The following is a 15,978-nucleotide window of genomic DNA, read 5'->3' on the forward strand; positions in this document are numbered from 1 at the left end:
ATATAATAGTGTTATATAATACTGCATGCCCTGAGGCATGCTGTTAAATTGCTGCTGGGCTAAAGAGATTGGAGAAGAGCATTTAGAGTCACAATTATCTTATAATTACCAAATAATTCACACTTAAAAATATGATTACTAAAGAATAGATAAATATAATTTTTAAATTACTCTTAAAATTCTAAATGGTTAAAGGCATAGGCATCTGGGTTTGTGTTTTAATTTAAGAAATGACTGAAAATATCATGGTTTCACCTTTTCATCTTAAATGTAAGAAATAGGTCGAATAACTCTGTTGACTGTGACGTGTGTGTCAACCTAAAGCTATTTTCAACCAGTTGGAGGCGACATTACTTCAGGTTTGTCGTTGTGTATCTTCTGGTCAAAGTGTTCTGTCGTGTCTTATCGTAAAAACTAATCAGGCTGTGAAGAAATATGTTTCTTTTTTCATGTATTAGGAGAAACGTACGCCTCATGAGGGCAGCAGCTCTGACCTATGACCTCTCCACTGACAGCTCCGCGCTTTGTTTACATCCTGGTCCAGGAACACGCGCTCAACTCAACTCTCCCTCCTATTGGCTGTCCTGCTCTACAGCTCCGCCCACCACCGGCCGGCCGGAAAATACAACTGACAGGAACAAAAAGAAACGCGCGAGATGATGTTATTCTAATAATAATGTTATTTAATGCCTCTTGTAAAACAGTAAAGGCTGAATAATACTGAAAGCAAACGCTTGATTGAAGTAAAATGCGTTTGCTCTCACAAAACGACTGTTTAGTTGCAAGTTTCATTTACGGGTTAAAGAACAAACTCCAGTCCAGCGTTAAGGCGGTGAACTAAGGTTAAGGGAATACTTTTTTAAAATAAAACAATTACAGCCACCCACCTTAACGTGATGTGTCCTAACCGCTCATAACCTCCGCTTAAATGGTTCAGGGTTGGGAGTATTTACACACATGCGCAATGTGCAGACGCACTTTGTTGGCGCCAGCGCCAACTGGAAACTAGCTTAATTTGGGCTCGGAACCGAGGAGGGTAAGCAGCAAACATTCAGTGTTCCTGTAGAGCTAGCACGTCTCTTAACCTCAACTGCTTTTTATCTTATAGTTCTGAACTGAGTCATTTATGTGCAGGTGCTCAGTGTTGTGCGTCAATTAAAGCGGCAGTTTGTTCGTTATTGTCCTGGTACGAGTGTAAACTCTGTCGCTGCAGAGCTCGTGGGCCGACTAGTTGTGTTTAGCAAGCTAGCATCAAAGTTAGCTAACAACTAGCCACTTTAAAGTTGTCTGGTCGACTTTAGAAAGTCTTAGAAACTTCTGTTTCTGCGGTGGAAGCAGATTTTGCTTCTTGTGAACTTAAATGAATGAAGCAAACTTGTTTGCGGTCTGTTCCTGGTTCGGTCACCCGTAAAAAGTTATGTGGTAATGCATCTAAATCGTGATTAAACTAACTGACTGGTACAGGAGTGACAATACACCGTAGATGAAGAGATGTTTATGTTTAATATTTGATGGTCGTGCTGCATTCAAGGCACTTCATCAGTGGCACTTGGCTCAAAATGTCTTCCACTGGGCCTTTGTGTTGCTGCATTAAGGGAGCAGTTGCAGCTTTTGGGGGGCTTTCACGTCTCTTTGTGCTGCTCACGGTCGTTTTGCGTCTTGTAGCTGCGGGTTCATCAGCACAGAAATATCCATAGATAGAGAGATAGATATTGAGCAGCAGCGTTCATTTTACGCGCTCATCAATAATAATGGCGCCTATGATGGAGGAATAATAGCTGCCACCATTAATATCCCGGAAACAATGCATGCGGGTTTATCTGTTTTCATCGGGCTTAGTTTTGCATGAAAGTATGTTCTGTGCAAGCCAGGACAGCTGCAGCTGGCTGTTACCGTTTTCATCTGAGGGCTGCTTCCTGGTTTTGTCAACAGACTCTAACTCTGACTCTAAAGTTGTTCCCTTTTTTGCAGACAGAAGCAGCCACAGCCATGACTAGAGGAAGGTAATCACCTGTTATGCTGCTCTGTGAATTATTATTAGTATTAGTATTATTATGTCTTGACTGCTTGTCGAGCTCCAGCTCCGTGTTGAATTCATTTTGATGTCTTTTTTCAGTGGTCGCCTGCAGAAAAGATCTGAAAATGCCTCAGGGCAGAAAGGCAAAGTAACAAAGGTAAGAGTCCTAACGAAGCATGTGTTTAAGAGGACTCTGCGTGGCTTTAATTAGTGATACACAGCCAAGCATTTTCCACATGGTCTGACGTCCGAGTTATAATGTCTCTCTTCAGCAGAGCAACCGAAGAAAGGCTCAGCCCCTGTCGAAGCTGCAGTGTGAGAAGGTAATAATGTTGCAAACAGAGCCAAAACCCAAACTCAGATCATCCTGTTAACACAGGAGGGAAAAATGCACAGAACAGAAAATATCCGCTCTGTGCTGTTTAAACACGTTTTGCATTCAGTTCTCTCATTTCCATTTCAGAACCAGCTGGTGCTTGAAGGTGTCGCTGAGCCTCGTATCCTCATCGAGACCTCGGAGAAGGAAGTCGGGGTCGACTGCGATGAGACCGGCCGTGAACTTCTCACTTCAGGAGAATCTTTGGTTCGGCCGTCGCCTCTGCCTCATCTCGGGTGATTATCATTCATTATTCAGCTGTTGTTGCTGATTTCCTCTGACAGACAGTTTGATATGCGTTTTTCTGTGTGGCTGCAATTAAAGATCATTTTCCTTATCGATTAATCTCAATATTTTGTCCCATATTTGTCACAAAGGCGTTCAATTTACGATTTAAGCAACTGTAACGACCAGACGTTTAACCTTTGCTTAAAAAATGACTTAAACTATTAATCGATTCTCAGAATAGTTGCAGATGAATCTTCTGTCCGTCGATTAATCGTTGCAGCTCTGTTTTCTGCTTGTCACAGATGGGGGTCTTCTGAAGACGTGTGGGTGAAGATGGTCTGCAAGGAGCAGAATTACAGACACAGCAAAAGCTTCATGCAGAAGCATCCCAGAATACAACCCAGAATGAGATCAGTCCTCCTCGACTGGTTGATTGAGGTGCGTCTTCAGCTTCGGCTGGTTTTCTAAAGATGCTCCCTCAAGTGTGAATGTTATTTTGTTTTCGGCGAAGAGTTGAAAGAATTTTCTATTTACATATTTATAGTTTTAACAGTAAGATTTTATATTTTTTACACGCATTTAAGAATCTTTGCACAAAGGTTCCCAATAAAAGGAGAGAAATAATCAGATGTGAATGAGGGCCTTCTCTTTGCAGAGCACAGTTCAGAGTGTGATCAGAAATGGGCCTTTGAATGAGCTCGTGTCATATAAACCATTTTGTCGTTGTTCCTTCCAGGTGAGTGAGGCCTACGCTCTCCACCGGCAGACGTTCTACCTGGCTCAGGACTACTTTGACCGGTTCATGTTGACCCAGAACAACATTGGGAAGGAGATGCTGCAGCTCATCGGGATCACTTGTCTTTTTATAGCATCAAAGATGGAGGTGAGGAAGAACGGGGGGGGGGGGGGTCAGGCCTCATTTTTCAACTGTGCAGCGCTGTGAGCCCAGTTCAACCCCCAAACATCGCATCTCTGTTCTTTAAAGCTTCCCACGTGTCATATTTGCCTCTCCGGTGCAAAACCCCAGCAGCCACTTGAGAAACTTCTTACGATGGTTTTTTAACATCTTCATGGTTTTTCTTTGCTTGCAGGAGGCGTGTCCCCCAAAGCTCTCAGAGATGGCCTATGTGACTGCAGGGACCTGCTACGAAGACGAGATTCTTCAAATGGAGTTAATCATTTTAAAGGTAATGCTATGACATGTACGGCCACGTTTTGACACACGACTCTTCATGAATAATTACGAGTTTGTGTAATTCTGCGTTTCTCTGTTCTACAGGCTTTGAGTTGGAATCTTTGTCCTGAAACAGCCGTTTCTTGGCTGAAGCTTTACTTCCAGGTGGCATCGATGAACACCAGCTCCGACCTGCTGGAGCCGCAGTTTCCACAGGAGGCTTACATACAAATGACGCGTGTAGGTTCAGATTCGCCTTTTTAAGCAAGCACACTGATAGAAACCTCCAAGCTGAGCTAAAAACCGTCTGTTGCTTTTGAAACAGAAATCATTTCACACAGTGGTTTTCTACAGTCGGTTTTACTGGGTTTCATTCTGAATAAGAACCCACAACCACGACACCAATGAAAACCATCAGAGCTCTCTGCCGTCTTTCTACATCCACTCTCATACCAAAGTAGACGAATGTGTCAGGACTTGTTTTCTGCTCATAATGATGCTGTACTGCCTCCTTATGTCTCGCAGTTAAAGCCTTTGTGCTCGTCACCAACGCTGCTGTCTCTCTTCCAGCTTTTAGACGCGTGCATCCTCGACATCGACTCTCTGGACTTCCAGTATCGAGTGTTGGCTGCATCAGTCCTGTCGCATTTCATTCAAGAGGAAACGGTGGAAAAAGTTTCAGGCAAGATTTGGGATTATTATGGGATTAATGTGGCTTTAAATGGCTAAATCTGAAAATCTCAATATTTGAAACCTGAACTTTGAGAAGTGGGGGAAATTCTGTCAATATCATAACAATATATTTCAGTATTTCATGTTTTTTGATGGCACAAATGCAGCTTTAAAACCAAACAGACAGCCACATCATCATATTGGCTGAGCTGACATTTAAAAAAAGACAACCATGACCTGAACCTCAGCGAGCTGCACGTAAACATGTCCTTCATCTGTTCAGGTCTGTCGAGAGACGCCACCCAGCTGTGTGTCAACTGGATGGCCCCCTTTGTGGAATCGCTGGGCTGGTTTGGCAGCGTGACACTGAGGGAATTTGCCAAAATAAAGACAGAAGACAGACACAACATCCAGACGCACACAGACTACCTGACCATGCTGGTTGGTACTTTGTTCTACTTGCTGGGATGTTTCATGACGTTCATGTGGCCGATGCTTTTGTTCAAGAGCTTCCGACCTCCAGAGGAACAAGAGACATTAGTTTTCAAGCTTATCTCCTCATGCTGTCAGAGCCTCATGGCAGCTGTAGTTAAAGCCACGTTCAGGCCGTGTCTGTCTGGACAAAGCCACTCCTTAATAGAGACTGATGATTAATTGGGAAAACACTCAAGAGATCAATGAATGCAAATAGTAGTCCCAGCCTGAGTCCTTACTCGGGTTCAATCAGCTCACCAGTGTGGAAACATTTAATGTGCAGGACAGGCTGGAACATCTGTCGTCCCGTCCCAAAACAAAAGGAAGATTTTAGTTTTGTGTGGCAATCTGGATTCATTCAAGCTGAAGGAAAGTTTCCACAGACACACCCAAAACACCAGGATGAAGAGAAAATCTGCAGGTTTCACTGAGCTCTCACCAAAGTTCAAGTCCAGAGAAATGCCAGAATGAATACTGTGAACTTCCAGTGTGTGTATATGTTCACTGATGCTACTTTATCATTTTATTTTATTTTAGGACGCCGTCAGTAAGAAAGAGGTGAGCAGCCCGTTCCCCACTCCTCCCAACAGCACAGAGAAAGCCCCCACACTCAAACATTAAGAGGACGACTGAAGCGAGCGTGGACAGAGAGGACGCGGGGCTGACGTCCCACAAAGACGAGTCCCCCTTTACTGGACACCGTTTGTAGCCAGCAGAGGACAAACTGGACGCGAGTTTATTTCACAGCTGCTGATGTGAAACCTGCCACTGAATGCATTATAATGTGCCAATATTTTAAAGACTCTTGGTCAAAGCTTTTTCTTTTTTTTTCATGATTTTTAGCCGTTTTAGTGACTGGGTGCTTTAATTCAGGAAGAAGAAAAATGTACAAAAAAAGTGTCGTTTTGAGGAAATGTTCTGCCACCGAACATGATGTGCAATTGTTTACTTTGTGTAGCATATTAAATATGTACAGTCAACAGAAAATCTTCTAAAGTTAAAATGTTGAATTGTTTTTAAAGTGGATGCTGTTGAAAGCGGCCGAGTGTCGAGCAGTAACCTGGAAACTGATGTTCAGTCCGAGTTTCTCATGAGCTCTGAAAGCTCGACTGAACCTTCTGTTTGTCTCTCGGTCGTCTTCACCGTGATGTTGTGATCAAGCCATTGTTTGTGTAACTCAGGGCAATGGATCGTCGTATTTTTTTAAAGAATTCATTTCAAATGATTACAAGTGTACAAATGAGCAACTGTATTTATTTAGAAGTTTATTTTCTAAGACAAAATAAAATATCCGTTCCCACCCCCCCCAAAAGTCTGACAGGTGTCTCCTAGAAATACAGTTTGGCCATCGCCTGCAGGAACCTCTTCTTCCTTTTCTGTGCAGCCAGCTGCAGCACTTCCTCGGGGTTACTGGTGTTCAGCTCGGCCTGTCCGATGGATTTTATCTGAAGAAGAGCAAAGAGTCAGGACACGAGGAGCAAAGACCTGGAGGTGTGCGGGCTGGCTGGACTGGCTGGGCTGGGAACCAGTGCATGAGACAGACCTAAAAATATCTGGAAAACTCATCTCTTATTCACAGGAAATAATTCATCAAAAAACTTGTTCTACACAAACTTCCTGCAGTTACTGTGTTCATGATTTAGGTTAATTGTACAGTTCAGCAGTTGTTCTGTACTGTTATTACATATTGAGTATAATATGAAATATGTCACATTGCATTTGGTCGGTTATCAAACAGACGAGAAGCTTCCGTTAATTGACACTGAACATGAAATATTTGACCTGTTTTTTTAAAAAAGCAGAAGTTTAGTAGCAGTTGATCGTTTTATCTTTGTACAGAAACACTGTTTAACTGGTGGTTTGAACTGCTTACCGCTATTTGTCTCTTCTCAGTCTCGCCCCGTTTATGGTGAATATCTGAACGCAGTCAAGGAAGGAAGAAAAAAAAAGACATGTTGATGTTAACTGCAGGTTTCTTTAAAGACTTCTCGTGCAAGAGCCCCAAAAGAGACACGATGACAGGTATGGAAAAAGGATACGTATGAGGTACTCCAGGATGGTGACGTCCCAGATGTAGTCGTAGAACGAGTCCATGGCGTCGTGACTGTGGCGACAGAAGAAGGCAGAGATGTTCAGAACGGAGCTGCTGCTCGTTACTGTCAGGTGTGTCACGTCGTGTCATACCTGTTCTGTTCCTGGAGAGCTTTGAACGCCGTCATGTAGTCCACCTCTCGAAGAAACTGGCAGAGAACAGCAACCTAACAGAGGAAAATCAGGCGCTCACACGTCAGTTTATACTGTAGAAAACAGGGTGTGAAAATAAAGCCTGAACACTGAAGCAGACAACAAACTGTCCCATCATTAAGTCGTCACAGACTTGTGACTGGATCGACCTCTGACCTGTGTGTGGCAGTTCATCATTGAACAGCACTTGATCATCCTCTTCAGGACCTGCAAACAGAGTAAAGTAAACTTTATCATCCCTGAGGGGAAACTTGAAGCTTGAAAGAACAGAACGATTCAATTTAATGTCGCTGAAGAGCACAGAAGTGGGCTGAAACTTTAAAAAAAACAGGTGAGTAACCCTGTGATGAACCTGGTCAGTGTAGACATCGGGGGGAACAGCTTTGGTGAAGAAGTCGGAGCACACGGCTCCAGCCTGGAGGTAAAGGTTCAGCGCAGCAGAGTACTGATTGGTCACTGCGAACAGAGAAAGACGAGGGAGAAAAGCGTCAGTCCAGCTGACGCGTCGGGCTGACGTTGTGTTTACACTCCGCCTGAACGGCTGCAGCCAATTCAGCAGCCAGATGTTTGGTGTTTGCCACAGAGACATTTGAAACTCGAGGGAATTTACTTTAATTCAGTGATTCTTGCCTTGAAACTCCTGATGGCCACACATCTGGTTCTGCAAACAACTGCAATTCAACCCGTCTTCTTAAATCCATTGTTGAGCATTTTAGAAACAAGAACCTCAACCAAATTCACAGATGGAATACTTTCTGACTGCACAAACAAAAGTTGTATTGAGTCATCGAAGCCCAGAAGTTTAGTCCTCTCTGACATCTTCTTACCAAAGTAGATATCGGCTTGTGTGATGAGCCACGACTGGTTGTTGGGATTCAGGGTGAGAGCGTAGGACACCAGCTCTTTGACCGTCACAGCCACAGCCTCCACATCCACCGCCTGTATGCTGCTCCACACACACACACGCACACACACACACACACGCGCACACACACAGAGTCACATTCAGTGGCTTTGTTTGAGAAATCTTTAACGTTTCATTAGAAAACGTTGGGGCTTACTTTGGGAGAGAAGACGGCCAGATGGAGAGGTGTTCTGCTGTCACTTCATTCACAATGTCATCCTAAAAAAAGAAAACTGTTCCATAATCCTGCTACCACGCAGCCGACATGAGGCTCTACGGTGTAAATGCAGCTCAGATCAGAGACTCACCCGCACTATGCTGTGAAGCCTCACAAACAGTGAGATGAGGGTTGTCAGCACCAACGGCTCCTGGAAGAAATACGTGACACTTTTTTAACTTTTCATCAGCAGCGCCTCATTCAATGAAAACCTCACCTGTCCGAGCTGGTTTAAGTGCAGTTTGTCAGATACTTACTCTTAGCTTCTTGATGAAAGTGATGAATTTGCTCCTAAATGGGCGAGAGAATGAGAACAGAGCAGAATGAGCAGGACTCTTTCACCTGTGTGTTCTGCCTATCACTGTGAACACCTGTCTGCAGCGTACCGGTGCAGGATGCCCATGGACGACTCTCTGTGTTTAATGAGGCCCACTCTGCCGTCGTTGTTCCTCTTGTGCTGGATGGACACGCTGCAGATCTGCACCACCACGTCCCACAGCTCCTTGGCTGTGCGTCGGCTCTCTTTAGGACCTGGGAGCTCTTTGCACGTTGAAGCCAGGAGCTGACCGAGCTATCAGAAGGAAACAGACGGGGTGAGTTGAAGAAGAGAAAACCACAGCGGTCCTGACCTTTCCAAGCATCACAGACCCCCCGGAGGTTCCATCATCACAGTGTCTGTTCAAACGTACAGAGCCCTGTTTGGACTCATAGAGACCCCAGTGTCTCCTAAAGTTACCAAATATGTCCAACTGAATTATAGGAATGTGTATAAAGAGATGCACAATACTTATATATGAATTGTGTGGCTTAAAGCTGCAATAGTAGATTTTATGGCCGCATTTATTTGGAGCCTCGTTTGTGTCTACCTGACATGTAAGTCCAGCATTTCTCTCCTTTCATCTCTCCCTTTTAGCCCACTGAAGTCAGCTACACAGATGCTATGTTTACTGGTGAAATCAGGTGTAAGAAGCCACATAACATCTAATCAACTGAGGCTGTAATGGGCTTGAAAACAGACTTCTTACCTTGATGTACGGGTTGTTCATGACCAGGGACGGTGGCACCTGCAGAGTCAGGTAATCGTTCTCCCTCCAGTTCAACATGAAGGCGACACACTCTTCTCCCACCACCTGACGCAGAGGCAGATCTGGAGACAAAGGACAACTTAGAGCATGTGAAAAGTAGATTCTGATGCCGTTTAAGATGTTTTAAGCTGGTGAGAGAAGCATTAAAATATCAGAAAGAGCTGTGATGCATTACATGTCGGTACAGACCAGGTAACAACAGTTTCCACCCACTCACCGTGTATCCTCATCTCCAGGTATCCTCTGACCCTGCTCACCAGGTCGGGGGGCGGTCGCTCCTTGCTGCCCTCGGCCGCCATCGTCTCATGCGCTCGGACCTCCAGCAGCAGCATCTCGTTCAGCATCACCTGCCTCAGCTTCGGGGAGAACTCGGTAACAAGCTCCAGGCAAGCTGAGAAAAGCTGCCGTGCGTGAGCAAAGTCCTGAGAGAACAGCAAAACGTTAGCCAAGCGCACAAGTTTTTTCTTTCTTTCCAGCAAAGCCACATTTCTGAGCACTGATCATGTGAGCGCACCTTAATCGATATGCAGTGGAGTCCTTTGGCCATGAGGATGTAAACTAGGTCCTTGGTCAGGTTGTCTTTAATGCCGAGGATCACGTTAATGTAGTCGAGAGGAACTTCCCACTTTACACACAAACAGAAAGTGGTACTTGAGTTGTTTCAGAGTAAATTCTTTATGTCTGAAAATGAATCCGTTTTCCACAATAAGTTAAATCAACCTTAAATTCTGGCCATGTGTGAATCTAAGTGAATCATGCTTTATGCTGTAAGTCGCTTTTAAGAGCAGAGTTATTATAAATCCTGACTGTCTTCATCAGCACTTGCTTCTCTCCAGTCTCAGTTTGTTGACCTCTGACCTTACTGTTGACCCTCCAGAAGGGTCGTTCGGCCATGCCGTGGAGCTCGATGAGGATCTGTCTGATCCTGCGGGGCTCCAGTAAAAGGATGAGCTGCTGCTCCAGCTGCCCAATGTTCACACTCGCTGAAGCTGTGGAGGGACAAACCAAAGAGCAGGAAGCTTCAGGAGACTGAAACATACCAGCCAGCGCTAATCGATCACTGGCTGGAGGCAGATTTCCTGTTGACAACAAGCCGTTTGATAGACGACAAACATGCAAGTGCAAGAATACACGAGGAAATCTCTGCGCTGTACCTGGAATGTCGTAGAAAGAAGGCAGAGGTTTGGCGCTGAGGTTGATTGTGGCCGATCTCTTCCTCATCTGCTCCACCAAGACCTTCCTCTCCTCCTCCTTCAACAGCTCCATGAAGAGCTTATGAGACGACACCATGAACAGCAGAGGCAGCTCCTCCAAGCTTTCACACAGAGTCCTGCCAGACAAGCGTGGTCTCGCTTAAAAGATGGTTTAAGGACTGCGGCACGTTAACAGCTTTAGGTCTGATGTGTGCTGCAGCTCGAGCAGAAAAAGATGCTGCACAGTGATCTGCATTGCAGCAAGCTGCAGGGTTGGCTGTTTCGTTTGACTAAATAAAGGATTTATTGTCACTTTGGTTGTTACATCAGTGTGTAATACATTGAGGACAAACTACATTTGTTCTTCTAGTCAAGTAAAATGAAGCGAACTTTAATGTCACTCACTTCATGAAATTGGCCATGTTTTTCCTGCATGTCTCAGAGGGACGCTCCTTTTCCAGAGAAAGTGTGCACACCTGCAGGACAAACAGAATCAAATGTGCAGTAGCTTCAATTTTAATATCATGAAAAAAAAAATCAGGTCAGTCCCAGTTACACACTGAACTCATCAAACTCCTGAGAAAGGATTTCCTACAAATCAGGTCTGAAATTTCCCATAAAACTCCCTCAAACTTCTTTCCATAATCAAATGGCTCCAAGTGTCACTGATGCCAGTTGGGTAAAGGGATTGCACGGACTCTTTGCATTATTTAAGGTAATCTGAGCTTCATTTCATGGCGGTTATCACAGAGCGAAGGAAAGATGGATCAGTTACAAGTCAGACTTAAATCTGAGAAATCCTTTGCATGAGCCGAGGTTTGTGCATTTACCATCGAAGCTCCAGCATTAATTACTCCTGCAAGAATCACAACACAAGAAGAGGAGTACCTCTAAGATGAAGTCCACCATCCTTTTACTGGGCTTGAGGAGGAGCTGCTGGAAACGCACACTGAGGACTTCTCCTTCCAGAGCATCTCTGACGGCGTTGCAAACACACAGCTTGTGACAAACCTCATCCAGACCCGACTCCCTGCAGAGTGTTAGAAATGGGCTGTTTGCGAGATTGTTTGTGGATATGATAATAAAAAAACAGCCTGCACTAAGAACTAGACATCCTCTTCAATCCTTCCACTTCTGGACTTTATCTGCCTTTATTACAGGTGATACCAAGCAGTCAGACATCAGTGTCAGAATGTTCTAGAATCGCCATGTTGGACTGAATGGTGGTCTCACCCTTGTTGGACTTTGTACAGGAACTCCCTGAGAACCGAACGTCTGAAGTGGTTTGGCAAACTGCGGGACACGTTGTCTTTGATGAAGGCCTCAATGACAGACTGTCAGAGAGAGGAATCCAGTCAATGGACAAGTTTTACATCATATAAAGAACTACACATGCTCGCTCATTTACCTTCAGTTTACAGCTGGAGCTGTATTAATGCCACGTTACTCACTGTGACGTCTCAGGTGTATTTTTACTAAACAAATCTTTAGCTTTACTGTCACTGCAGCGTCGGCTCTGACCTGGTAGTTGCGGCCCCGGATCAGGCTGTTGATCTGATCGTAGGATGTGGTCTGGGAGTCTGAGTCACAGTCCTCAGTCAAAGCCTTGCAGGCGTTCCAGTAGCCTGCCAGACGCTTCTCATCCAGGTGAACGTGGACAGTCGAGTCCAGCTGAAAAACATTAAGAAGTGACGGAGATTCACAAACTTTGCTGGAGGCAAACTGTTTTACAGCAGGTCAATTTTACTTATATTCAATTGTGATGTGTTTTAATGTGTGTGCAGCACAGAAACTAAAAGAAGTTTTCCCAAATTCAGTGTTTGCATGCAGGACTTCACGCATTAGCCAATCGCTTGAAGGGGTCAGATCACGACTACGGGACCAGTTTAATTAGGAAATGATGATTTATGTATCACGCATCAAAAACCACACTGAGCCTGAAAGGACTTACAGCAGCATCATAGCTTCATGTTAGCGACTTCAGGTTGACGTACCTTCTTTAACAGTTCCTTTGTCTGTCTGAAGTGATCCCTGGCTTTCTGATAGGCTGACTGGTCTGTGCAGCCTTGCTGGAAGAAAATGCCTCCTACATCATAATGCACCTGAAACACCAAACATAAATGAGACCAGTGTTGGGTTCGGCTCAACCAATTAAACACAAGCATATGCAGAGTTTTAGAGTAAGGACATATTCTCACTGTGATCTGAAGCAACGCTGTTTGATGTAACCTGCATTCAGAAGCCCAGAAAGAAACACTGTTGTCCACTAACCTGACAGTGCAGCTCATCTGCGCTGATGCGGAGCCCGGCGGTCGAGGACTCGGTCTCTCCGTTGGCAGCAGCATCAGCAGCCAGCAGGTCCAGAGTCCTCAGCGTGTGAACGTAGAAGTCTTTCTTCAGCTGCAGAGCTCCTTCCAGGACACTGATGGAGTCGGTCGCCTGCTCTTTCAGCTGAGGGCATGAGAAGAAAGCACACTTCATTCATACTTCACCCGCTGGATAAAGTCTGAGACAGAGGACAGTGATTACTGGGAAAGGAGATATAATGAAAAGTCGAAACCTTTATAAAATCCAAACTATCTGCGACACCGAAATGCATCTCAAATGTGAATAACGTTTATTCACATCAGCAATAGTTTGAGAACGGATATTTCATGACAGTGTTTGGGGATTTCTACTCGATACACAACAAAACGTGTTAACTCACCACAGTCAGGATGTTTTCAGTCATCTCCTTCTCCTGCTGCACAACACTTAACCTGGAAGAGGCCAGAAGATGAGAACTCAGAACTCAAACCGACCACTTTAACAAAAAGCGCTGCTGTTTTCTTTTTAACTTTCATGTGCAGCTGTGCCTGGATGATGTCATTTATAAGGCCTGGTCCACATGCACATGGTATTATTAAAAATGGAGTTTTCCTTTGTTGCTCTCATAAAAATTCTGCCTACAGTTATAAGCTTGTTCCGATTCAGAGGGAGGTGACAGGAAGGAAGGAGTGGCAGTTACATGTTCATCTGGTGAGGTCCCGGTTTGGTCTGTTTCTCTGGAAAGCTGCTCAGCACAATGGTTCTGATGGCCCTTTGAAAGACAGGAAGAATTGGACATGAGGACAGTTAAAATTCTTTGTTAGCCTTTCAATTTAAGCAGTTTCTTCATTTATTTATTCTTTGCAACTAACGTGAATTAAATTACTACACATCACTACATGATCGGATGCACTCAAGTCCACTTCAGGCTGCAGTAACTCCCTCTGAGACAGGACAGTAAAAAAACTGTGTGACCACAGTGGATTAGCTCTGCTCTTCTACTACTTCAGCTGGTGCGTCTGACCTCTGACCTCTGTGAGCTTCGTGTGTTTTCCTCGTAGGTTTTACTCACCAGCGGTTGTATATGACGACAGCCATGGCTGTAGTAGGAGGCAGAGTGGACAGGTCCAGGTCCACATGTTTCACTCCAGGTGGCACTTTGCTCACACACAGGAGCTCGTTCAGTAACATATTTAATACTGGAATGGTCAAGCTGACGGGGAAGAAGAACAAATCATCACATGATGCAATCGTCTGTATGATTGGACAGAAAATCTGCAAGCTTAAATTTCAGACATCAGCTAAAGTGAAGGATACCAGTGTCCTGTGCAAAATGACAAATATCTGCAACCCTGACACTCTTTCATATCCACTGAATTAAATGCAAGGTCGACCATCTTACAAAAGCATGAAAAGTTGGAAAGTGACACTGACTTCCTCCACATGTTTAGTTTAGAGGAGCCTTTCACACACGCTTACCCTTTCTCAAGAACATCCAGGTCCCACTTCATGTGTGCAGCTACTTTCAGTGCCAGCAGCTTCAGGGTACGGTTCCTGCGGTTGTCTGCTGGAGGCTGCACTTGATTCTGCTCGTTCACGGAGGGCTTGGACGCCTGCTCCAGGAACTGGATGATCAGCTGCACTGGTGTCGGGTCTGTGGAAATACACACATATTTAATGTCTTGGCCCGTTACTCAAAGGAAGGAGAAAAATCACCATAGAACAACAAAATGAATGAAGAATGGGACTCTTGATTTGATTATGAGACCACTACAAATCTACCAAAGCTACTGAATAATAACTGTTATTCATGCTGAACACTGAGCGGACCTGGGTTTGACTTCTGCAGGTGTTTCTCCAGCAGGCTGCCGTCCAGGAGGAACTCAAACCAGGACGTCTGAAGAGGCGTGCTGGGCCGACTGCTGGCCACAGCAGCTACCCGGTCCGCCGCCTCCGCGCTCATCCTCCCCTGGTGAACGGTGACAGAGATTTTAACTTTGGTTTATCTTACAAGGCATACAGTAAGGAGTGTAACAGACACAAGACCAGTCCACTCATCGGGGGAGTAATTTACTCCTGAGCCTCTATTATAAGTGACTGTAATGTCAACAGTAAAGTCCTCTATGGGTCTGGAGGACTGTGTCAAGTCTGAGACAAAAGTACTGATGTTATCAGGGTTAATTTTTCATACTGAAAAAAACTTCCTCCTGCTTAAACTTCCATGTTTGTACTTAAGTCACAACATACATGAACGCATGGCCTTGTAATAGAGTATATGTAACATCACATTACACGTCCTTATTGAAAACACATGGCCACAATCATTACATTTTGTGCACATGTATTTATTCATTCATTTGCTTTCACGTTTAGTTATAAAATGGATTTAGAGGCACACACCTCTCACGTACACCCAACCTATGCAACCTAGATAGGTATCTCCTGATGCTAGGCTCGTGAGAGCAGCTAGTTAGCGACTAATCAATGATAGTTTTATTTTCTGTAGTAGACAGAAAAGTGTTTATCCTGTTAACGTGCAGTCCCGACTGGGCGGATTTTCAGTTCTTCGTCGAAATGAGTCGGACTGTGACTGAACGCAGGTCGGTAGGGGCTGCCAGTGTGTAACAGCGATCGCATCCCTTTCACCCAGTCTCTGTTGTGTGTGTATAGCCAGCGTTGTTTTGAGCTAATATTCATGCTAACTGGCTAAACCCTTACTGTAACAGCCCGGCCCCGACACAGAGGGACGGTTTTTCTTACCTTAACAGGCAAAAATGAACAAGTAGAGGATATCTAAGCTAAATACACATTAAAAATATCTAAAATAAGTGCCGGAACAGCTACATGGACTGTTTAGTTCTCACATAATTCATTCTGTGCTTCGCCATCTCTGCGCCGTATTTCCGGTTCCGCTTCGTCGCCGAGGAGACTCACAGTGCGCCATATTTGCGCATATTTATGCTCTACGCGTACGTTTCACGCCATTTCAGTTGTTTCAAGTATTTTCTAAAACTTAATTTTAAAATATATAATCTTATGCTTTCTTTTTTCAACTAGAACAAAAAATAGCACATCATTAAAATGACA

General features: G+C 44.5%; 2 protein-coding genes across 5 annotated transcripts; one reads left to right on the plus strand and one right to left on the minus strand.

Annotated features, from left to right (window-relative positions):
• Positions 1-981: 981 nt before the first annotated feature.
• Positions 982-6,157, plus strand: LOC143335528 (G1/S-specific cyclin-E2-like). 4 transcript variants are annotated; one of them, XM_076755036.1, is made up of 12 exons: positions 982-1,036; positions 1,972-2,003; positions 2,117-2,174; positions 2,290-2,340; positions 2,481-2,629; positions 2,924-3,059; positions 3,358-3,504; positions 3,713-3,808; positions 3,901-4,035; positions 4,366-4,477; positions 4,751-4,908; positions 5,479-6,157. In XM_076755036.1, the coding sequence occupies exons 2-12, from the start codon at positions 1,990-1,992 to the stop codon at positions 5,560-5,562; spliced, it is 1,140 nt and encodes a 379-aa protein (XP_076611151.1). In that variant the 5' UTR covers positions 982-1,036; positions 1,972-1,989; the 3' UTR covers positions 5,563-6,157. The 4 variants fall into 4 exon arrangements, with proteins under 4 accessions (XP_076611151.1, XP_076611154.1, XP_076611153.1 ...); XM_076755039.1 differs by having other exon boundaries at positions 1,019-1,036; positions 2,293-2,340; XM_076755038.1 differs by lacking the exon at positions 982-1,036 and having other exon boundaries at positions 1,918-2,003; positions 5,479-5,704.
• Positions 6,158-6,175: 18 nt separating this feature from the next.
• Positions 6,176-15,802, minus strand: ints8 (integrator complex subunit 8). The gene is made up of 28 exons (XM_076755034.1): positions 15,652-15,802; positions 14,722-14,860; positions 14,371-14,545; positions 13,964-14,104; positions 13,592-13,663; positions 13,292-13,343; positions 12,856-13,035; positions 12,579-12,686; positions 12,106-12,255; positions 11,818-11,918; positions 11,473-11,614; positions 10,990-11,060; positions 10,546-10,721; positions 10,250-10,380; positions 9,906-10,016; positions 9,609-9,813; positions 9,332-9,453; positions 8,693-8,877; positions 8,564-8,597; positions 8,398-8,457; positions 8,247-8,308; positions 8,013-8,131; positions 7,538-7,641; positions 7,342-7,392; positions 7,126-7,199; positions 6,981-7,045; positions 6,815-6,858; positions 6,176-6,386 (listed from the first exon to the last, which is right to left on the minus strand). The coding sequence occupies exons 2-28, from the start codon at positions 14,852-14,854 to the stop codon at positions 6,270-6,272; spliced, it is 2,985 nt and encodes a 994-aa protein (XP_076611149.1). The 5' UTR covers positions 14,855-14,860; positions 15,652-15,802; the 3' UTR covers positions 6,176-6,269.
• Positions 15,803-15,978: the final 176 nt, after the last annotated feature.

Source organism: Chaetodon auriga, chromosome 17, assembly GCF_051107435.1.
Source record: "Chaetodon auriga isolate fChaAug3 chromosome 17, fChaAug3.hap1, whole genome shotgun sequence".
In the NCBI taxonomy this organism is placed as follows: Eukaryota; Metazoa; Chordata; class Actinopteri; order Chaetodontiformes; family Chaetodontidae; genus Chaetodon; species Chaetodon auriga.

What these genes read in the sequence shown, in the direction of transcription:
- LOC143335528 (XM_076755036.1), top strand. An exon ending in TCCTCGACTGGTTGATTGAG is followed by an intron (nt 3,060 to 3,357) that starts GTGCGTCTTCAG and finishes TGTTCCTTCCAG; the next exon opens with GTGAGTGAGGCCTACGCTCT. An exon ending in AACGGTGGAAAAAGTTTCAG is followed by an intron (nt 4,478 to 4,750) that starts GCAAGATTTGGG and finishes TCATCTGTTCAG; the next exon opens with GTCTGTCGAGAGACGCCACC.
- ints8 (XM_076755034.1), bottom strand. Translation starts at nt 14,854, where the DNA reads ATGAGCGCGGAGGCGGCGGACCGGGTAGCTGCTGTGGCCAGCAGTCGG. An exon ending in CTGGATGTTCTTGAGAAAGG is followed by an intron (nt 14,105 to 14,370) that starts GTAAGCGTGTGT and finishes CTTCCCCGTCAG; the next exon opens with CTTGACCATTCCAGTATTAA. An exon ending in CTGAGAAGAGACAAATAGCG is followed by an intron (nt 6,387 to 6,814) that starts GTAAGCAGTTCA and finishes GCTCTTCTTCAG; the next exon opens with ATAAAATCCATCGGACAGGC.